The sequence below is a fragment of the Protopterus annectens genome, chromosome 8.part0 (genome assembly GCF_019279795.1).
Source record: "Protopterus annectens isolate FY-2018-M chromosome 8.part0, PAN1.0, whole genome shotgun sequence".
In the NCBI taxonomy this organism is placed as follows: Eukaryota; Metazoa; Chordata; order Ceratodontiformes; family Protopteridae; genus Protopterus; species Protopterus annectens.
The window spans coordinates 931,925,495-931,950,262 of NC_056741.1; the positions used below are offsets into that span (position 1 = coordinate 931,925,495).

Consider the following 24,768-nt stretch of genomic DNA (forward strand, 5'->3'; position numbering starts at 1 on the left):
ACTGATGGTGCTGATAAAAAAGGAATTGAACTGGGTGGCTATTTCAGTGGGAGACAGGTTAGGATCAGGGTTAGGAGATGGTGGGTTACCTAGATGTAATATGTGGTTAATTGAATTCCAGAAGTCCCTAGGTTTACTATTGTGATTAGAGGAGGATTGTGAGTAGAAGTTTCAGATACAATATTTTTTTAGTTATGTTTCTAAGTTCTTTATATTTTTGTATGTCTGAAGGAGATTTTGATTTGGTCCATTTTTTCCATGCAAGATATCTGACATGAATAGAGGAACAAGGAGCGTTTGTAAGACAAGTGGAGATTTGAGATTTAACTCTTGTTGTTCGAAGAGGGGCAAGAGTATTGAGAATATTTAAGAAAGTTGAATTGAAGTGTAGGACATCATCATTAAGAGGCAGTGAAAAGAGTGAAGACCAGTTACTGGAGGATAAGAGGCTATTTAAGTATTCTGGGTTGAAGTTGGTCATATATATATATTTATGAGTAATAGCAGAATGGGAGGTGTATCTAAGTACTCGGATAGGGGCATGGTCACTAAGAGAATCAGATAGTGATTCAGGTTTATGGTATTTATTGGGATGAGATACAAGTATCTAGTTGATAACTGAGTGTGAGTTTAAGAGTTAATTTAGGTGGGTTGGAGTTGACATGACCTGTGTGAAGCCATAAAGGGTTATACTTTGACAAGGGGAGTCTGTTTTTAAGTGATGCCAGTTTATGTTGACACCCCCTGGGATGGTTGTTTCCGTAGTAATGTTATCTTAGAACCAAGATAGTATTTCTTCAAGGAGGGAGATAGTATCACCAGGAGGTATGTATATGGTGGCAACAGCTAAGGTAAGGTGTTTGTTGAGAATAACATTAACTGACAGAATTTCAGCAGGGGGGAAAGGAAGCAGAGAGGTGTTAGAAGAGGTTACATTGAGATGGTCAGGATAAAGGTTAGCTATTCCTCCACCTTTTCTATTTATTCTATCCAGTTGCAGTATGTTATAGCCAGGTGAGAGAAATTCATTATCTGAGTTATGTGATTTGAGCCAGGTCTCTGTGAGAATTAGGAGATCTGGGGAGTGCAGGTCTATCCACGTATGTAATTCTGCAGTTGTATTCACAATTCTACAGATATTTAGAGCATAAAGCTTGAGGTGCTTATTAGTTAGGGTGCAGTTATAGTTTGGAGTGGGGTTGCAGTAGGTGTTAGTAGATGAAGGGGGTCCTGGGTTAGGGTGAATGTCACCAGACTTTAATAGAGTAGTGACTAGTATGGGGGAAATCTGGTGAAACAGAAGTAGGAGAGGGTTTTTTTTTTATTTTTGTTTTATATGAAATGTTATTATGATGCAGAAAGTTGGTAAGTTGTGGCAGGAGAATTGGATGAGAGAGTAGAGAGGGAGATATAGTAAAGTAGTCTGAGGTAAACGAGGGCTGACAGGTTAAAGTACAGGTAGGAGATAGTTGTTGTTGGTTGATCCTATGTTTAATTAAAGTAAGGTAGTACAATATAGAAAGTAATTATAGGAAGAGTGCAGGTAGAGACATTGGTTGGTTGAAAGGTAATGGGGAGGAGGGTAATGAAAAAAGTGTAGATGACTGTATTGGTATAATAAGAAATAGGGAGTGACCACGTGTAGGGTGGAACAACTGGTTAACTATAAAGGAAATGATATCAGGGGTGGGTGGGGTTAGGGTGGGGAGTGAAGTGAGATCAAGCGTAGCAAGGGCGAATGGAGTGGGCTGAGCCAAGGAACTCAATTCAGAGCACACAACACTGCTAATGGGAGTGAGACAGCAGAAGCCCAAAATTACCCAAGTATAAATAAAGATTTAAAGTTCTGCAAGGAAAATGCATAGGGGGAGGTGCAAGTCCTAGAGTGTGAGTCTCAGCTAGTATTGTACAAAGTTTCAGGAATACAAAGATATTTAAATGTAAACCACCAAGGGTGTGTGTAAGACACCAGAAAGATGAAAGTTTTAAAGTATCCTGTTACACTGTGAGGCAGCTTGCATATAGGTCAAGTGAACAGGTATCAGCACACTGTTGCAGTTTAATTCTAGTGAAAGTAGCTGGTAGGTAGATTGACTGCAAAAGAAAAAAAGAGAAAATAAGCCTATAAAGCTACAGTTTCTTAATAAAGAGGGTCAGGATAGGGCAGATAAGGAAGGAGGACACTGTTTTTTATACTTAAAAACAATACAATGATTAGAGCAGTTGAGAGGTTTTGCCTATTATTACAATAATTGACCAACAATCCTTACATGAGTATGTACTTAGCAGTAAAGCAGCAATTAGACATACACCTTGCAACACAGTAGTTATACTTTCATAAACAAGGCTCTTTTAACCACCACTTATAGTTATATAAAAATTGTCTGACAGTTGCTTCACTTTCATATTCAACTTATCACCAGTGCTGCATGAATTCTTTATAGTGTATTATACAATTCCTCCCCTAAAACATGCACGCTGATTGGCCAGCCCAACCAGCCTGCCCGTTGTAAATCCCTCAATATACTAATGGAAAAAGGTCCGGTCGCCCGGACTTTTTCCGTTAGTATAAAACACTGTCTCGCTATGTTAAAAGCGTTTAACATAGCGACACAGGTTTAAAAAAAGCAACGGAGATCTCTGTTGCTTTTTTTAAAGCTGTCTCGCTATGTTAAACTCCTTTAACATAGCGACACAATAGTAAAGCAACGGAGATCTTGCGATCTCCGTTGCTTTTTTTTTAAAGCTGTCTCGCTATATTAAATGGGTTTAACATAGCAAGACAGCTTTAAAATAAGCAACGGAGATATCCGTTGCTTATTTTAAAGCTGTCTCACTATGTTAAACCCATTTAACATAGCGAGACAGTTTAAAAAAAAAAAAGCAACGGAGATCGCAGAATCTACGTTGCTTTTTACTGTTTCGCTATGTTAAATGGGTTTAACATAGCGAGACAGCTTTACAATAAGCAACGGAGATCTCCGTTGCTTATTTTAAAGCTGTCTCGCTATGTTAAACCCATTTAACATAGCAAAACAGTGCTTTTGCCCACAGCTCTGATGTACTGCGTAGGCATGCGCAGTACATCAGAACTGCTGCAGAATACCAGACAGCTGTGGAAGGGCAGTAAAGAGGCATTATACAATGCCATTATTTAAGAAAAGTAATTATTTCTTTTCTTAAATAATGTCATTGTATAATAGCAATAACCCACTTCTGGGTGTGGGTAATGCTGTATTTACCCACGGTTGGCTTTGTTTGGTCCCTCGGGCTTCGCCCTCGGGACCAAACCACGCCAACCGTGGGTAAATCCAGCATTACCCACACCCAGGCATGGGTTATTGCTATATGAAACTATACACTAGAACCATTTTTCCACACTGTGTTCTAAAGTTCACTTGTTTCAGTTTCTTACAGTAATGTTCGGGTAAGTATAGCTCCAGACGTAATACAAGCTGAAATGGAATAACATCAGCATTCGGCTAATCCTCCTGCGTAAAACCTGTCATCCTCTCCTGTCCTCTCATTTTCAAGGGTCTTTGCTTCCCATTGTCCTTCCCATCACTTATACTGGGTGTTAGTAACTGCTCCTCTTGTTGATTTGAGTGTACATCTTGTTGCTGGGACACTGTGTATACTTCCATACTCTTCCTTCTCCAGATCCTAGCTCCTTCATTTTCCCTGTTCCCTTCATTGTGTTGACAAAATGTCTGATAGCTTCTTGTTTATTGTGACAGCTATACGCCTTCATCTGGCATTTGACTTTTATAACTGCATTGTGTATCTGCCTGTCCACTGCAACTTTCTACTTCAGCCGTCAAAGCACTAGCTTCATGTCCACCCTCTATTATTGCATCAAGGCTGAAAAGCCTACTGCCACTTTTACTCACATGCCTCCCTTCATCACTCCCCTCTTCTATGCTGCTTACCTTCAAATCCACTCTATACTGGGTAGTGATGCATTTTAACAATGAAATGTACACCAATAGCACTTGGGCAACTGTTGGGCTTTCCCACCCTGTGTGCTCTGTCAATGTGTATAACCAGGCATTCCCTCTCCTTCATTAAATTTGTGACACAGGCCTGTAGGAATTTGATAGTATCTCCTCCCCTCCACAACTTCCTCTACTCATACAGTTATGAAACAATCCCTTCATTCTCTTTTCTCCAAGGCATCCATTTTTATGTTGCCTTTATCCAACCTGCATCTAATTTCCAGTAACTCATTTCATCTGTCTTCATCCCCTCTACCTGTCTTCCTCACTTCTGTTCTTGCTCTGGTACCTTTTGTTTGAGTCACCCTGTCTCACTTATTACATAACCCACATGTGCTTGCACTGTCTCTTCATATCCTGCAATATCACAAGGAGTCTTAAAATCAGCTTATTTTTATATTCTTGACAGGCCACGTGGTTTCTCTCTCTTTTCCTTTGCTGTACATCCTACACAGCTAGCTTGTAACTTCAGATTTCCATTTCGTTAAGGACTCTGTGTACAGTCATGTTCTCTCTTCCAACATGTTCCAGGCCTACATTCTCTTGTCCCTTCTTTCACTCCTAATTCCTTAGTTCCAAAAGTACTATAATATATTAATTATTCAGACTTTCATACCCCCAGCCTACGCAGGAATTGTTATGTTCATGCTTCACCTTCTCTTCATTCGCATATATCATTGGTTCCCTTTCCTGCCTTCTGACTAGCTTAAAATCTTGTATCTGTGCTCTTACTTTCTATTCTATTATTTCGTTACTCTAAACTATATCTCATAATTTTGTTCACCCTATGTGTGCACTGCTTGCTTCAAATCTTCACTCTAACTGCTTCACCAGATGTCACCAGCCAGCCACACACACACGGTTTTCACCTTCAGTCCTTGAGCCATTCTTCCATGCACATCATTTCTCTCTTATGACTATTTTCCAATACATTAAACATTGCCATGCTCATCTTCATCTACTTGCATGTGTGCCACTTCATTTGAGCAGTCTCTATTACACTCTACCACACTCCTGCACTCCCAAACATGCGGCCTGGCTGGAATTTCTCTCTTAGGCAGCCATGTTCCTCAGTGTCTGCACAGTGACTTACCTCTATTTGAGTAAATGTCTTGTTATGTTTCATTAGAGCGTACAAAGTTATCTGCTGAGAAGGCACATATGCTATCTTCAGAATTAACATATTTAATTCCTTCCAGCTTTTAAATGATCTCTAACCACATTGATTTATCTGTGCTCAATATTCATGTTTTTTTTACAATCTCAAAGCCTTATACAAGGCCGTGAAAGAAAGTGTCATCCACTGAAGATGAACCATAAACTCCTATACCCAGCCTGTTATCTAAACGTTCCTGAAAACCTGCCTGAGTTTCTTTTTTTCCAAATACTCAGTTGTGAGGCATTAGGCCAAATATCAGCTCTATAGTGAAATTCTGTATTTAGCAACTTTGATCTTGCCATCTTGACCTCTACAAACTTGATCTTACTTTTAATAACCATAAGATGCTCTACAAAGTTAATCTTCAAGGTAGTCCCAAAAGTTTCGTTTTGAACATATTTAAAGATTAAGATGAGGCCACAGGTATATAACACAATTTCTGCAGTCTGAGCCTATAATGTAACTTTTTGCACCCTTAATTTGTCTATAAAAGCTTCTTTTGATCCTTCACAGCCTTTTAATTTGTGAACTGTTACAACTACAAACTCACATGCTGAAGTCAGTGGTTGGTCTAAACACTGATAAATACTCAAACATCCCTTCTTGTTATTGTTCTAAGTATATTTTTAAGGACAAAGTAAAACTTCATTACAACTTCCATTAAAGTCGACCTAAAGGAAAAGTTTATATCTGTTTGAATACCCATGACCATTATACAGATGATCACTTCCAGGATGATATGTTCATAAGCAAATGGATATCTCTGATATACATTGCCTTAGATTAATTGAAATTAAACTCCATGTTATATGTTTTAGTCCAGTTCTCCAGATTATTTAAATAGCTTTGTATGATATATAGATCATACAAAGCTATATATCATACAAAGCTATTTGTATGATATATATAGCTTTGTATGATATATAGATCTCAGATCTTTGTGACCACTGACCTAGTTTTAGAATTGCAGGCCAGTTTCTTGACCCAAATCTCTCTTACAGTGGGAAAGCATAACATAAAGATAGTAAATAAAGTGGGGATCCAAAACACCCTTGCAGTACTCCTGCCAATTACTTCAATGTCTTAGGTAACCCTTTCTGTCATTAACTTACATTCCATATTCTTTATTCAGTTTCTGAGCCACCTTATTATGCACACACTTACCTTGTTTTCATCCATTAGTCTCATGATCTCAATATGTAGGACTGTGTCATAGGCTTTCACCAAATCCACATAGATTACATAAACTGGAAATCCTAAAGCCAACACTTTCTATACCATCTGATAAAAGCTGTCAGTTAGTTTGACTGAAACAGTTTGCTGTAAACGCATGCTGTGTTAAGTCTATTCCATGTGGTAATTTTAGCATATATCAACATAATCAGTATCCCCAGAAGACATATTAGAACAGTTGGTCCAAAATTATCCATTGGGAAATCATATTATTACAGCTTTTTTTTTGAACATCTGGCACATTAGCATGTTTTATAGAACCATGAAAAGGTAAAATAAGTAAGGAGTTATAGATCTTAAATGTTAGTATAAAAATACCCACCGATGCCATCGGGCCCAGCTATGGTAAGGTTTAATGGCCTTTATTATATCACTCAAGAATTTATCAGTTATGAAAGTAAATGGCTCCTTAATCTTAGTGACATCCTCAAAGAATATAGTCTTGTTTCATACAATTTGATTTAGTAAATTTATCCAAGATTACCTTCACCAAAAGGGTAGGGTCAGACACTAGATTATCTTTCACAATAATATTTATATTTAGAGAGATGTCCTTTCAATACACTCTAATGCATTTATTAAAAGCTTTATTTATTGTCAGGAATGTGCACAGCCATTCTGAACTCATACTGACTTTTAAATTAATGCAACAATTTTCTAAATGTATTCCAAGCAATCTGACACATTTTCTTGATTTTCAGACTAGATCTACTTTTCTTTATGTCTGCCAGAAGTGGCCTCTCCTTGTTTTCTGATTTATTAAACCTATTCATCACTCACTCACTTATAACCATAGCTTACTGTTTTTTTTCTGAACTATAGGAACAACATTAGTAATTAGTTTATTTATGCATTTATAGAATATTTCCCAGCAATCAATATATATTTTTACTGCATACTTTCCTCACAGTTCCAGTCCCTGAGATATTCAATTACTGTAATATAATCAGCACTATAATAGGATTTTGTTATATTTTTTTACCAGCCACCGCAGTGGTGTGAACATTGGCTCTAGATGATACTCACTATTAATATGACACTCCAATCCAATGTTTAAAAAATTAAAAAAACAGTGTTCTGGATATATAGACTTTTTTACCTGTATTTTCTTTGACTTTTTAGTAATAAATTGGTGCATTCAAATGACTTACTACTAAGTTAGAATCTTTCACCCAAACTATACTAATATGTTTTCATTCCTAGTTGGATCAGTCACTATCTGGTCATAGCCTTATTCCTTACTGGTTCCAACTGACTCACCAAGCCCAGACATCTTGGTTGTCCTGTGCCAGTCTATTCTGGGGCCATTTGAATCACCAGCAGCTATGTCAGCACCTTTATTAAAGCAGGAGTAGAATATATTACTGAAGCCCATTATTTTCTTCCTAGGTTTGGTGGCCTAAAAAAATAAGACAATCTTTAAATGTTTCTCTTTCTTGTACAGATTAACAGCAGTTCTCTCAAATTCCATGCTCATATCTAATATTGAAGAGTGGGTACTACTGTTAACATAAACAGACCCCCCCCCCATTTTCCCCTTCTAAAATCATGATAACTTCTATAGCTAGATATAGATGATCATTTTCCTGAGAGCACTGAGTTTCAGATACTAATACAGCATTTTATTAACCATCCATAGTTCTTGATTCAAGAGCAATGGATTTGATATGTAAGCATCTTGCATTACATATCAGGAATTTATGTGGTTCTTGACTTTTACTATAATTGGTATCTTTCCTTTTTCTGCCTCCCCCAAAGAAAATGCTTTACCACTGAAGTTAATTTACCCAATATTAATATATTCCCTAGATTTCTAATATGCCTGTATAAACTGAAAAAAAATGTTCCACATGCATTATTTCTTTCTATAATGTAATTCCTAAAGCATTGACTATGAACCATTATCTCCCAATACAGCTGGTAAACATTCTAGCTGTAAAAGTATTTATTTATTTGTTTGTTTGTGTCTTTCGGCTTTTCCCGGTTAGGGGTCGCCACAGCGGAACTCCGGTCTGCTAATGATCGGCAGTAGATTTTTACGTGCTGGCTTGTCGGGCCTAACGCACAACCTTAAACGAAGGAATGCCCATTCACACATGTCGACACACAGAAAACGCTCTAACTGAGAATCAAACGGGCAACGTCTAACTGTGAGGCGACAACGCTACCGCAGTTTACTTTGGTTTAAAAAATGTTCCACATGCTTTATTTCTTTCCATAATATAATTTCTAAAACATTAACTATAAACCATTCACTCCCAATACAGCTGGTAAACATTCTAGCTGTGAAATCATTTATTTATTTATTTGTTAATTTATTTTAGCTTGCTTACTAATGTTTGCTGAATCTTGGAGCTGGGATGACACAGCAAAGTATAAGAAAAAAATCCTTTCTTTTAATTCAGAAAAGTCATACCTTTTACAGCATTTTCAAACGTAACGCTATTAGTTTTATCTACACAGTTACTACAATATATCATACTTTATTTTACTTGAAAATATCTTCAGCAAAGCTTCAAAAGTATTTTACATTTTTACTACCTTTAAGCTGATGACTGTAATATAATTTCTGTTTATTCTAGGTAATCTGTTTTTGATGCCCTTATTCATGGAGTCTGCTATAACTAAAACTTCTAATGGTCTAGTAGAGTCAAAACTAGCCATTCCTTCAATGAACACATCTTCATGTCCTAAATAACCTTCCTCACACAACCAAAATTCATCAAGTGCAGTCCTTCTATTGTTAATAGCCACTTCATTATATACCCTAGCTATCTCACTGGCATCTTCTTCATTAAGCCCTCACTTTACACTAGTATAAACTGGGCCTAGATTATCTTCAATAAACCAATTGCTCTTATTAATGCAGTTATGAGCAATACAATTATTTCATCACATTAATATTAATTATAACACCACATTAATAATTCCCTTCTTAACTGGCCTAAGAGTACTGTTTGTGTTTCCTTAAATTTTATGATTTTGACTGCTGGGGAAAATATCATCACTACAGTCTAGCTTTCCTGCTTGCGTTCCAGTATCGCACACAATTACTTTCACCTTGCTACCGTAGCTTTTAGTACAATAGTTTACCTGCAGGACTGCTACTTCACCAGCATCAGTATTTTCTTATTGATCGCTCAGATGCTTCTTATTAACATTTTCTAAGTTATTTGCACATTTAACACAAAACCTTTTTCTATATTCCAATCAACTGAGGTATCAGCAAACAATAGACACTCCTTATGCTCAGTAAGGAAACCACTATTAACTGGATCTATTAGACAAACCTTAGCCATCTCCTCCATCTTATGAATAGGTGCTTAAACTATACTTTTACAAAATAAATAAATAAATATATAAAATCTAACAGAGAACCAGAACAGTATTATATTCCAGTAGTATGGCAAATTCACCACCCTACTCATCCACCCCTAGAATTGGCAAACTTTCAATCAAGAGTGGATGAAGCAAGCAATAATGCCCTCCAGGGTGTGTGTTAATGTGTAATTAACACCCACCCAGGGGTGTTATGAGGCCCATTACACAATAACACACATCCTGGAGTGCATTATTGCGCTTAGAGTATTTTCTAATGTAAAATAGTTCCTCTGTGTACTGTTTCTGACTTTCTGTAGTATATATTAACGGTGTTGTAGGAAGCATTTTACATCAAAAATAGACAAAAAATAATAGGGTACTTAAAAAAGAAATAGAAAAGTAAAACAATTTTACAAACAGAACATTCTCTCCCTTTCATACACAGTCACATCTGCTTTCATGCACACATTCACTCAAGATTGCTCTCAGTCTCTATGGATCTCTCTCGATCTGTCTTTCTCTCACATACTGACACACACACACACACACACACACACACACACACACACACACACACACACACACACACACACACACAGTCTTCTCAGCTTTCATACATGCACTCAGACAAGATCACTGTCACTCTTTTGATATCTGTCTCACACACAGAGTTATTTTTGCATTCATGGATGCATTCACTCACACATCATCACTCTCAGTCTCTGTCTCGATCTCTGTGTTTCTCTCTCTCCCACACACACACATTCGTACACACACAGTCACTTCTGCATTCATACACCCATTTACTGACACGATTGCTCTCAGTCTCTCTCTTTCTGTGTCACACACACACACACACACACACACACACACACACACACACACACACACACACACACACACAGTCTTCTCAGCTTTCATACATGCACTCAGACAAGATCACTGTCACTCTCTTGATATCTGTCTTTTTGCATTCATGGATGCATTCACTCACACATCATCACTCTCAGTCTCTGTCTCGATCTCTGTGTTTCTCTCTTTCTGTGTCACACACACACACACATGCACACATATAGTCACTTATGCGTTTATACATGCACTGACACAAAACTGCTCTCTCTGTCTCGTCTCTCTCAATCTCTTTCACACACACAGTCTCCACTCCTTTCTTACATGCATTCACTCATACACGCAAACTTTTTTTTATACTTGCTAAACAGCGAAAGCACTGCTTAGCGAGTCGAAAAGTAGTGGCGGTCATTAGTTTTTTAGAAGTCCGAACTCCTAGCAGCTTGCTATGCTGCAGTGAAACCGCGGACTTGTTTTTCACTGGGCATTATTTGTACATTAATACCCTGCTGGAGAACGTCCGTTCTCCAGTCTGGGTGCTAATGTACAGTTCGACAATTCTCTAAATATTTTTAAGGTTCTATCTGACTGGAACTAAATGCCCCTTTTCTCTATGTTCTCTCTTCTGTGTCAGCAGAATTTCATGACAGATACTAAACACCTTTAAAAACAGAAAAGAAAAGAGAAGGCTTTCTCCGCCTGTGTTGAAAAAGGACTGGAGGATGGACATAAACTAAATTCATACACTTCAGTTGCTTGAGAGAAATGGCATGCATCAAGCTGTTCTTCCATTGGCTTCAGAAGAGAATATGAACTGCTAAGGTGACCTCTGACTGGCTTGGGTACTGCACACCCTTTTTCTCTTGTCTTGACACCTGCTTTGGCAGAACTATGTGGCAGAAAATCTCAATACTCTGTTAAAAAAACAAAACGTTTCCCAGTCCAAAAAGGACTAAAGGGTGGGTGTAAAATAAACTCTGGCAAACTCTTCAGCTGTTTGATAAAAACAACAAACACCAGACTATTCCACTTCTATTGTCTGTCTTCATTTCAAAATAATAGATGTTTGCAAATAATGAACAATTATTGCAGGAACAATGCAATGCACATCATAGTTCTCAGACTCAAGTTGATTAAGTTCCTTAGCATTATTGTCTGCACCATTGAAAAGGACTGATATTTATTTGTTTATTTATATATACATTTATTTATTTGCTTACTTATTGTTTGTTTCTTTGTTGTTCTTCTCTTGAATAGATGGGGAAACTGTGGATTTCACACCTTTTGGTCTGGACAGTCCTGCTGAATGGTAAGTCTTTTAAGTATATTTATGAGTGCCCTAAATAAATGGAACACAGAGAGTTTAGTTTAAATCATCCAGTCATAGGGATGGTGTCCAAAACAATGATCTTGGCTGAGCTGTCAGTCTGAATAAAATGCAAATGTTTCTCAGCCTTTACAGCCTAAATATTTCAATTTATTTTCTTTATAGTTTTGATATAGTAGACTAGACTTCATATATTATAATGAAATAAATGCTATAAACATTTTAACTGGAATACATTTAGGTGTTCTAATTTGAGAATGCGTTTGCAAGATATTTTATGTGAGTTAAAATCTCATGTCATTTTCTTGTGAAGAAAGTCTTTCAATGTGTGCAAATACTTGTATCATAAACAAAAGAGAACAAATTACCAACTGTATTATTGGATTTAGGTATAGCTACAAGGGTGCTATGAGACAATCAAAGAACAAAATGTGGTTTATGTCACAAGAAGACCCATACAAGTGAGGGACTTGTGGTAATTTAGTAGTTTATGTGTAAATTTTAGTTGGATTAGGAACAGACATTCAGGATTTCAGACACAGCAAATTGCAAGGCAAGGATGTATTCAAACATAACGACCCAGGAAAATTTTAAGAAATCCTAATACAACCTTTCTATACTATGTAGTTTCTTCTAATGTTACTAGGCAATTGAGTAAGCAGATAATTTGTGACTTATCCACTGCCTTTTCATGAGTGTTTGACAGGTAAGGTCAAAAATGTATTTGCAATTACCCATTCACTTATCCAAGTTACTTTTGAAAACAGAGTGAGAACTGCTTCATTTAATATGAAGGGGGATACCTGTTCCAGTGGGAATTAATTATATAACTGAGGTATTTGTCACATCAATAGAGTTGGTTTATATTATGGTGAAGGTTAAAGTCTTTACTGTGGGTGCTTATGGTGTTGCCATTTTTGTGAATATGAAGGAGCTCACACAGGACAGGGATGTATGAGTTCTTGTATGCCATACAGAGGTCATCCCTAAGGAATCTGTATGACAGAGAAGAATAATAGAGATTTAAAGGATTCTGCTTTGTTTATGGAACTAAGGCCCATGCTTTTATTTGTGAGGAAATGTTGAGATATTTCAACTTGAAACATACGCCTGGACAGGTGCATACAAAAAGGAGCAATGTATTGAATTCCAGGGCTATTAAGGGAGGTGTAGAGAGTTATGACAACATCCTTGGACCTGGAGCAACTACTCTTATTAATAAGCTAGGCTAAACAGTGGCTACATGGTGATGAAAGGAAAGCTTACTGTCAAGAAAGGGGGTGCATGAATGTGGTAAGAGCAAGGATGTTCCTGTTTACAAGAGTATGTAATGTTTTATATATCTATATCTATATATATATATATATATATTTTTTTTTTTTTTTTTTTTTTGTGGGTTAAGAAAATGGTGGCGGAACCATTTGCTTATGTGTTTTTCGTCCTTCTTATAGAATCTGGGAATACCTAGAAGGAGAGGATGGTCCTTCTTGGAGAATCTGGGAATACAAAGAAGGAGAGGATGGTTGTTAGTTTACAGTCATTGGTAAGCTGAGGTAGCCAAAAAGCTACTGAAAGCAACTTTGATGTCAGAGAAGTAAATAACAAATAGGTGCAGTCCCAGTATCAAGTCATAGGGAACACCTCTGTATTGAGCTTTTTTGAGGAGATTACATCCCCAATATTAATTTGCTGGCTTCTGTCCATGAACTGCTTTGATAAACATCATGTAACAATAGGGTTTACATTTATTTTGATACATTTATCTATAATGCCAATATGAAGAATGGTGGTGAAAGCTCTGGCTAGGTCAAGGTAAGTTGGGTACTTACCTGGCCTCATCCAAGACTCAATAACTTTTTCAAAAAGCATTAACTAGGTTAAGAAGACAGGATTTGGCCTTCACAAAACCAAACTAATCTGTGTGTCAAGAGACTACTGGCCTCCAATTTCCATGATGATGTGGTCTAAAATGATGCATTCCATTGTCTTAGAGAAAAGCGTTGTGAGGCTTATGGACCAACAGTTAAGCAAAACTATTGGTTGGTAACTCTTGGGGAAATTACCACAGCAATTTTCAATCCTTGGGCACAAAGCCAGATAAGTGGCTGAGGTTGAAGAGACTGTATAATGGGTCAGTAAGACAATGTTTCATTCTGGCAAGAAAGCACCCTGTAACATTGTTGGGTACCATTAAGCTACTATTATCTTTATTTCTGAGAGAGCCTTTAGGACTTCTTTTTGGAGTGACTTATGGAAAGGGTGGACAAGGAGTTAGTCATATATATAAGCTAGGAGGAGATGGGGAGATGTTTGAATTTATTTTGTCAGCTAGGAGGTCAGTTATATGTTTAGGGCCAAAGTTCAGCTCAGACCATTGGTGGGTATTGTTTCTAAGCTTCATGATATACATCAAGAGGGACTGGGTTCAATTAATGAGGAACACTGCTTGATTGTCAGGTCTAACTGGTGGGAGTGCAATTATAGATGTAGCGCATAATGTTATGCATGTAATTATCAGTTGCAATATATCTGATCCTCTTGTAGGGGAGCATACAGTCAAATCTAGTGAGTTCATTTTACTCAAGTCTAAGAAACACTGAGCATATTTATTTAAAGTGGTGTAAATATTCCAGATAATAGATGGATAACTGAAATTCCTAACTATAATACTGTTTAGTTTGACAGTAAGGGATCCAGTTTATTTAGGCATGCTTTACGACTGTCGGTGACATAGAGAGGATTCTGTATTTGGCTAGTAAGTGGTAAGGGGTCTTAATTAAAGATACAAGTATGTGAATGAACTTCTGGCAATTATCTAGATATATTGATATCTAGAAGTAAATGAGTTGTTTAGATATGTGGACACACCACCATCAATTACAGAGGGACCATGTTATCACAGCACAGCAGCTAAGATTCAGTAATGATATAGCTGTCTATATTTTCTAGAGTTATTAGGACTTTTAAAGATTTATACCATTTCTAATTTAGGCTCCTGGCATAGAGCAGCAGCACATGCATACTGCCCAGGTTTGATCTGGCTAGGTTTGGAGGTAGAGTAGGATTATATTGCCTAAAAAGGCATTATAGGGGTATAGAAGGTCCTGCCCAATACATAAAAGCCCTAAGGTAAAGGTGCAAAACATCCCTGTAAAGAATGGTAGAAAAGTCAACCGTTTCCATCCAAGCTGACATACCTTGGATTCTGCTAGAACAACAGCAGCCAAGCCAATTGTTAAAGCAAATCATCATTTGTTTCTATTGAGGCATCATTCAAAGTAAACATAGAATGCTACATAAGTCTAGTTTTGTACCAGCCTTAGATGTATTTTGTGAGCACTTTATCATGTTTCCCTTCATATAATCCAAATGTGTATATGAAGTCATTCAATTCCATGTGAACAATGGCCTTATCATAAGGGCAACTGAAGTAAAAGACTTGAGCATCCTACAGACCTGTAATATGCTATCTATGACATCTCATGGTGTATCGACTGGTACATGATGTACTGTGGGTGCAGATAAGCAGATATGATCTGATTCCTGAGTAGCATTTGTGATGACTGGTGACAGAGGTATAATATGTGATGGTACATTAAGTTTCTGTGGCATTTCAGAGACAGTCTTTCACGTCAGAGACATATGAGGCTTGCAAAGAAACTGCTTAAGCACCTATGCAAAAGAAGGCTTGTTTGTAAGTGAATTCCAAGGTGGATACATAAAAGCCCTAAGGTAAAGGTACAAAACATCCCTGTAAAGAATGGTAGGAAAGTCAACCATTTCCATCCAAGCTGACATATTTTGGATTCCGCTAGAACAACAACAGCAGCTAAGCCAATTGTTAAAGCAAATCATGATTTGTTTCTATTGAGGCATCATTCAAAGTAAACATAGAATGCTGCTTAAGTCTAGTTTTGTACCAGCCATAGATGTATTTTGTGAGCACTTTATCATGTTTCCCTTCATATAATCCAAATGTGTATATGAAGTCATTCACGTCCATGTGAACAATGACCTTATCATAAGGGCAACTGAAGTAAAAGACTTGAGCATCCTACAGACCTGCAATATGCTATCTCCTGAGAGGCAGCTTATTGTCATTTTTCTTTGGCAAGGCTTGTGAGTGAAATATTCGTGTGTGTTCCTATGGAGTCACCTATTACTATGACATCTCATGGTGTATCGACTGGTACATGATGTACTGTGGGTGCAGATAAGCAGATATGATCTGATTCCTGGGTAGCATTTGTGATGACTGGTGACAGAGGTATAATATGTGATGGTACATTAAGTTTCTGTGGCATTTCAGAGACAGTCTTTCACCTCAGAGACCTTTGAGGAGGCTTGCAAAGTGATTGCTTAAGCACCTATGCAAAAGAAGGCTTGTTTGTAAGTGAGTTCCAAGGTGGATGTGGGCACTGACAACTTTATGGTTATTGTGTGTACATTTACATAAAATGCTAGCCTGTAGCTTAAGCACTTATTTGCAACTCATACGGTGGTGGTGCTGACTGCGGTAGTGGTGCTGCGGTAGCATTGTCGCCTCACAGTAAGACGTTGTCCTGTTCGATTCTCAGCTAGAGCATCTTCTGTGTGGAGACATGCATAAATGGGCGTACCTTCGTTGAAGGTTGTGCATCAGGGCCAGCAACTCGGCAAGTAAAAAAATCTACTGCCAATCATTAGCGGACCGGAGTTTCTGCTGTGGCGACCCCTAACCGGGAAAAGCCGAAAGATACAACAACATGTGGAATGCAGTGTAAGCCGACTGCTTAAGCACCTATGCAAAAGAAGGCTTGTTTGTAAGTGAGTTCCAAGATGGATGTGGGCACTGACAACTTTATGGTTATTGTGTATACATTTGCATAAAATGCTAGCTTGCAGATTAAGCACTTATTTGCAAATCACACATGCGGAATGCAGTGTAAGCCGTGGCGGTGCAGTGGTAGTGTTGTTGTCTCACAGCAAGAGGTTCTCCCGTTCGATTCTCAGCTGGAGCACCTTTTGTGTGGAGTCTGCATGTCCTCCCCATGGTCGAGTAGTGTTCGAAAGACATGCGTGAATGGGCATGCCTTTGTTGAAGGTTGGGTGTCAAGCTGGCACCTCGGCACTGTAAAAATCTACTGTCAATCATTAGCTAACCAGAGTTCCGCTGTGGTGATCCCTAACCAGGAAAAGCTAAAAGAAAAACAACAATATGTGGAATGCAGTTGGATCTCTCTGGTCAATAAATGTGAACTAAACTAATTTAAATAAATCAATAAATACATAAATAAATAAATCAATACATTGGGGAAATTAACTATATTAGTTAACTTAATAAAAAGCAGAGGGAGCTGAAAGAAACTTTCATATGTAAATTATACTCAAGTTTCTATTTATATACAGAAAGCCTTGCTTGGCATACCAAATTAGATGTCAAATTCTGCTTAAGGCTTCTTCTCAATCTTATGTCCATAGAAGGAGACCCCCCCCCCCCCACACACACACACTAAAGAAATCTGATTTAAAAAGTATACATGGAATACAAACTAAATCTAGCAGATAAGCAAGCAATTTCATTTGGTTAACTGTATAACAGATGGTGCCTTTTGTTATCATGATTTTAATATTTAGAGTTATCCCATTACAGAATGGCCCTCTATATCTATGCTGGTAAATGGTGCCAGACAGCAAAATATCTTCAAAAATCAATAATCAATTCAATAATCTTACATTATTTTACACATTTTTAATTTCAATTTAAATAATGTCTTATGCAGTCTTGAAATAAGCTGCTTCATACTAACAACAGCAACAGACAGGCTTGCTAGTGCTGAACACTCACCTGTGGAATACTAAGCAGCTGATAATTTTTTATTTTTTTCTTGGCCCAGCCTGCCTTGTGGTTTCTGCTCACTCCGTTCACCCTTGCTGTGCTCAGGGTCACTCCTATGCCCTCCCCAACCCCCAATTTCCACCTACCCCTACTATCCCTATTTCTTATACTTAAACACATCCACACCCACAAAACCAACAACCAATCCCATCACACCACACCTACCATTACCAAACCCTATTACTGACAATTCCACCTCCCTTACCTCATCCAAATGCTCTCTGCATAACCAGCCAGCTAAAGCAACACAATATTCAGTTCTCTCACACACATTATCAAGTCACGTACACATACTTCTCACTATATCCTTAGCTACTAGCAAATTCACATAAGCAACCTACCTCAACATGAAGCCCTTAAATATAACACTGCTCTTTATCACTCCCAGCTCACTACTACTTCTCATGTATTCCCTCTCCTCATATGACACTCCACTACATTCCAGTACTCCCTCTCCCTGGCATACCTCCTCATGTTACAATCCATGCAGTTCTCATCACTATTCTATAGCTCCAGCCCTTTTCCACACCACCTACACAGACTATCACTCAATCAAATTTCTTTCTCAACACATTGCACCTCCAGTCTCTAATAGATACACTAAACTCCAATATAAGCTTTCCAAATGTGTTCTACACATAATTAAACAGTTAAGCCTCTCAGGAGACATACACCCTAATCCTGGTCCCACTCCTCACATACAGTTCAGTACCTAGCTCATCACAATCAAACCATGCTATACTCCACCAAAGAAACAAATCTTCCCTTCTTGCTCTTAGCATGAATGTAAGAAGCATAGGTAACAAAATTCATGACCTACATGCTCTAGTGTTCCACTATAACCCCAATATTGTAACATTAACAGAGACAAGGCTTAAACCAGATATCAACAGTAATGAATTCACTGCCCTAGGATACAGTATTCTACACAAAGTTAGGAGAAACAAAAAGGGTGGGGGAGTAGTAATCTTATTCAAAGACCACCTTACACTTAACGTCCTTGAGTTAAGCCTCCCCAATATTATGAATATCAATGCTTAAAATTAATTCAAATATTGAATGCACTGTGTAAAAAAGAGTTGCTGTGGCAGTTAAGGTTGGCTGCAAATATACATCTGGGGTTGAATGACTATCTCACTATCCTGCCAGTTTTAAAAGAAAAAGCAGGACAAGTTTAAGTTTTTTTTTTTATTATACCATCATGAAAGTGAACACCATTGATCACATGTTTTTTTACTAATTTATTTTAAGCATTAATATTTATGATCTATGTTAATTTATGAGTTTTATTGGTTATTTTTCTACCAGTCATGATTGTTTTAACAATATTTAAACTGTTTTTTCAAGAAAGTTCTTTGTTCTGATGAAGTCAACTGTGTTTGATGAAAGCGCTCAACTGATTTTATACAATAAACGGACTTGAGACTGACATCCAGGGTGCTTATTTTTGGTTTACTTGTTCTTTTGCTAAGCACTTTTACACCACTTATTTGGTTCCATAACTCATTTTGTGGTGTTTTGGGTGTCATGGATACTCCTGATCTGTTGGATTTCTCACCAGTAATTGATTCTGGACATACCTTAGGGCTTTTAGAGCTCAAAAGGGATGTGGCCAAGTTGAAGGGCTGGTTAACTCAGCTTATTGAGTTATTTTCTCAACAAAACAGCTGTAAGAGTGGTTTGTTTGTTTCTGGGAGCTGTGTGGAGGCTACACAAGTGAATGGAACAGGTTTCTGTTCCCAAGGCAACGAAAAATCTACAAATGGATTGAGGAGCTGTTTGCACACCTTTGAGAGGCGTGGTGACATCATCACAGTTGCTGAGGTCCATCATGGCATTGGAAAACAGTATTTTCCCTGCAATGGGGATCATCTTTCAAATTTTAACCACAAAATAACTTGAGAAAGGATTTAGGCACAAATTGTGCTGTTTATTTTGGGAAAGATACTGATTTTATTTTGGATGGCATTTCTGAGCAGCTGCAACAGGTGGAAAACAAGGAAACAGGTACTGTTCACTCCATTCATGATTTAACTCAAAACAAAATGATTAATTTCAGTTCGGAAGGTACGAGTAACTTTAACAATGTGCTCCCTGAACAGAGATCTATTCTCAGTGGGCATTCAACTTGTCCTAGGAGTAATGACAATAACTGCAACCAAAATACAAGGGGGACTAATTGCAAATATGGTGTCCTGTTCAACAAGAATTTTGTTTTTAATGAACAACACAAGGCACCAGGGACAATGTCTGTAAAGGACAACAGTGATATTAACAACTTTAAATCCTTGAAAGATATGATTTACATGTTTGAGAAGAAATTGTTTAAATTCAAACGTCCCAAATGGAAATTGTTTATTTTAAGGAATGTATACATTTGCAAGTGGTACCACAGGGGTTACGGGTTTACAAATTCACGTTTGATTTATATTATGATGCTGATATTACTGGAGATTTTGTTAAACTTTTTGATAAATGGGGGATTGATTTATTAAGTAAAGTTTCGTATTTATATTTACAAATAGAAATTAGGCTTCAAAAAGAAGCAGAAGAGCTGAATGGTATGATTCTAAGTGATCTGTTGTTCTCTCAATATGAAGGGCTTTACAATAAAATAATTGACAGGGTGGAGAAAAAAATGTAACAACATTTTTTATAAAAAATCAAGAAAGTTAGACAGGGATCTTAAGCAATATAAAAACAACAAAGTGTACCCCACTAATAACCTGAGTCACAACTATTCTGATAAAAGTGGATTTGACCCCCAACTTGATGGTGACATCAGGGCTATGTCAGGTACAGATGTGGATGACAATAATAGCTATTCTGTAGAGGAGCAGATGGGGGATTATCCTGAGCGGCAGGATTTTTCCAGTTTTAAGGCACTCGGAAAGAGTAGCAAACAGGAAGCAAGGAAGGCAGCCTACAACAAAGTAACACAATATCAGAAAGGTTTCCCCAAGTGGTAGACGGGGAGGTATCAATATTAGGGAATGAAGGACAACACATTCTTCATACTTCCCATGGTTTTAACATTTACAACTAAACTGATAGGCCTATTACAGAGGAATTTTTTACATTATTTTCGAAAGGGTTCAAGTTTGTTCCCACTAAAATTCCTGATATTGCAGAGGTATTAATAGATATACAGTTGTATATCTATTAATAGATATACAGTTGTACCTAAGGAATCTAAATTTGAAAGTCCTATTTTGTAAAAAGGATGGTGGTATTTAATCAAAAGATAAGAAAAATGTTTTAAAGAAAAGTAATGTATTAACCCACCCCTACATCCCTTGTTAGCCATCTTTGAGAGAGCTGTCGGGGATGACCTTTACAAGATGTAGGGGGGAAATAAGAAAGTTTTTTTTAATCTTAGTGTAAAGGAAAGGAGACTTATTCAAGAATTAAGAGAGGAGAAAAGTATTCGTATTATGACCCCAGACAAAGGTGGAGGTATTATAGTTTTCAATTCTGAGGATTGCACGAATGTTATGCAGGAAATTTTGTTTAACGTTGATAACTATTCCCAAGGCTCCAAAAAACAAATACATATTTCTTTTCAACGCATTGATAGTTTTTTATATGAATATGTACTAAATCAAAGAATTTCTAAAGAGACTTATGATTTTCTTTCCAATACACACCCTAAAGTCCCAGTCATGTCTGGGATACTGAAAGTACACAGGAACATTGTGACCCCTCCATTCAAGCCAATAGTGGCAGCCGGGGGTTCTAAAACTCACAATTTAGCTGTCTATGTAGACAGAATGATTAAACATATTGTGGAAGAGGTGCCACATTTGGTTAAGGATTCTTGGGATTCCCTGGGGCAATTAAAATCTGAATTGTCGTCCCCAGGAGTCATTTATTGACCATTGATGTCCAAGATCTTTTTTCTTGCATTCCCAAACAGTAAGGCTTAACAATATTTGAGGAGGTACTTTTCACCTGTTCCCATTTACATCATGACCAAATCACTATGATATGTTAGATTATGGCTCTTATTCTTGAAAACAACTATTTTTCTTTTGAGGGGCAATATTTTCAGCAGGTAAAGGGTGTAGCCATGGGGGCCGCTTGTGCCCCCATTTATGCTAACCTTGTGTTGTTGGGTTGGGAAAGGGAATACATTTTTAAGAGTAAATATTTTTCAGAGATTCACAAACACTAATAACATTTTCCTCAGAGCAAATTTCTTGTTATAGTAACTTGGCTCAATATGATTAGACAAGAAATTCCTCATTCATTGGAAGTCACTTCCAGCTACCTTTATTCCTTGAGTACAAAACCTCCATTCACTGACAACTATATGCTCCGCTTCCTCAGTAGGTACTTCCGAAGTTCAATAAATTTCCTGTATGCAAAAGCACTAGAAGAAGTTGCGAAAAGTTCCTTACTTGGAAGCCAATCTGTAACCAGCATACAACCAGTGTGTAAAATGGGCGGGGGGGGGGGGGCAAGTCCCAAAGCTCTTCCTTCTTTTAAAGCCAATTGATTCCAATAGGCATCCCGTGTTCAAGGACACCGGAATGAATTTCCAAAGTGTAGAACCAGTACCTTGAAGTAGGCAATTTGTCATTTTTAACTGAACAGAATTAAAAAATTGTTTTTATTTAAGGAAGGACCTGGGATACATATGTAGTGCTTGCATACCAGCAACTACAAGAAAGGGGATATATAATACCCGCTAAATGGACCATCTTGAAACTAGCTACCATGTGGAGGGAGTAGCCTTATTGTGGCTTTTCATTTTCATATGGTGAAGGCGTACTCCCCAGGCTAGAGCTTGTTCACTTTATCTTTTCATTTTTTCATATAACATAGCTGGTCTCACTACCCTCTTGTAAACCTTCCCTATCCCTCTTAATGGTAATTATCTGTCACAAACCACTCAAGGCACTTTTCCCCACCACCCACATCTTGCCCGTACTCACATCGCCACCTCTCCCCCACACTTGCCGTTACTCTGAACTGCTGTTCCCAAGTATTTACACCTATCTACCTTAGCAAACTGTACTCCCTGCATCCTCACCATTCCTCCATCCTCCCTCCTATTCACACACATATATTCCATCTTAGTCCTGCTGATCATCATTCCTCCCACTATAGACCATACCTCCACCTCTACAGGGTCTCCTCGACCTGTTCCCTACTCTCACTACAGACCACAATGTCATCTGAAAACAGCACAGTCTAGGAGGACTCCTGTCTGAACATGTCTGTCAACCTGTCTGTCGCCACTGCAAATAAGAAAGGGCTCATAGCTGATCCCTGATGTACTCCCACCTCCACCTTAAACACACCTGTCACTCCCAATGCAGAACTCACTGCTGTCACACTAGCCTTGTACATATACTGTAGCATTCTTATGGATTCCTCCACCACTCCTGACCACCTCATACAATACCACAACTCCTCTCTACGCATCCTGTCATATGCTGTCTGTAAGTCCACAAATACTCAATGCAGCTGCAACTGACCTTCTCTGCATGTCCCCATCAACACTCTCAGAACAAATATTGCATCTCTACTGCTCTATACTGGCATGAAACCATGCTGCTGATTAGTAATCCTCACCTCCCTTCTTAGCCTAGCTTCCACCACCCTTTACCATTACCTCATGCTGTGACTGATCAGTGTTATCCCTCTGTAATTACTACAGCTCTGCACACCACCCTTATTCCCATAATCAGTACCCAAACACATTTCATCCACTCCTTACTCAGCCTCTCACTGTCCTAGATTACAGCAAACAATCCAGTTAAAAAGACCACTGCCATTTGTCCTAAACACATCCATGCGTCCCTAGGTATGTCATCTAGACCAATAGCCTTTCCATTCTTAAACCTCTTCATAGCTATCCTTAATTCCCCCTTGATAATCTGTCGCACATCCTGATTTACCATACCCACATCATCCAACCTTCTTATTCTCTCATTATCTTCATTCAACAGCCCATCAAAGTACTGTTTCCACCTGCTCCACACACTCTCCTCGCTAGTGAGTGCAGTTCCACCATTATCCTTTATCAGCCTTATCTGCTGCACATCCTTCCTAGCTACATGTCACTGTCAGGCCAATTGATACAGGTACTATTTTCCATCCTTGGTGTCCAACCTGATATACAACCCTTCAGAGGCTCCATCCTCAGCCTTTGCTACCACTCTCTTTGCCCTATACACCTGTCTACTTTCTGCATCTGTCTGACAGTCCCACTTCTCCTTAGTCAACCTCTTTCTCAGTCTACTACCCTGTACTTCCTCATGCCACCACCAGGTATCCTTGTCCTCCTTCCTCTGTGCAGATGTCAAACCAAGCCCCATTCTACTCATCTCCCTTACTAGCGCAGATGTAGTTACCCAGATATTTGCTAACTCTTCACTGTCACCCACTGCCTGTCTTAACTCTTCCCTGAACTCAACTTCACAATCACCCTTTCTCAGTATCCACCATGATCCATGGTGCCACCCTTACTCATCCCCCTCTTCGTGATCACCAATGTCGTCTCACAGACCAGCCTTCCATGCCGCCTAACTACACTTTCCCCTGTTACCACTTTACAGTCGCCAATGCCTTTCAAACAGGCCAACCTGCATAGGAGATAATCCACCTGTGTGCATCTTCCTTCACTCTTGTATGTCACCCTATGCCCTTCAGTCTTGTAATACTATGTATTCACCACACCCATGTCCAACATCTATTGCAAACTCCACCACCATCTCACCTTCTGCATTCCTTTGCTTAACACCATACCTGCACATCACTTCTGCATCCCCTATGTCCCCCTCATGAACATGCTCATTGGAATCTGCTCCAATCACCACTCACTCACCCTTGGGTACAGGTATCACCACTTCATCCAACCACACCAAAGTACATCTGTCTTATCCATCAGACACATAATTAGTGGAGCATATGCACTAACAACTGTTAACATTACACCATCAATTCCTAGCCTCCTGAATATCACTCTTCCCGACACTCTTATCACCTCCACAAACAC

General features: G+C 38.3%; 1 protein-coding gene across 1 annotated transcript in view; it reads left to right on the top strand.

Moving 5' to 3' along the window:
• Positions 1 to 24,768, top strand: part of LOC122809162 (IgGFc-binding protein-like) — a 351,155-nt gene that overhangs the window by 20,779 nt on the left and 305,608 nt on the right. The window contains exon 2 of the mRNA XM_044080449.1: positions 11,815 to 11,866. Within this exon, the coding sequence (XP_043936384.1) occupies positions 11,815 to 11,866 (52 nt within the window). The remainder of the gene's footprint in view (positions 1 to 11,814; positions 11,867 to 24,768) is intronic.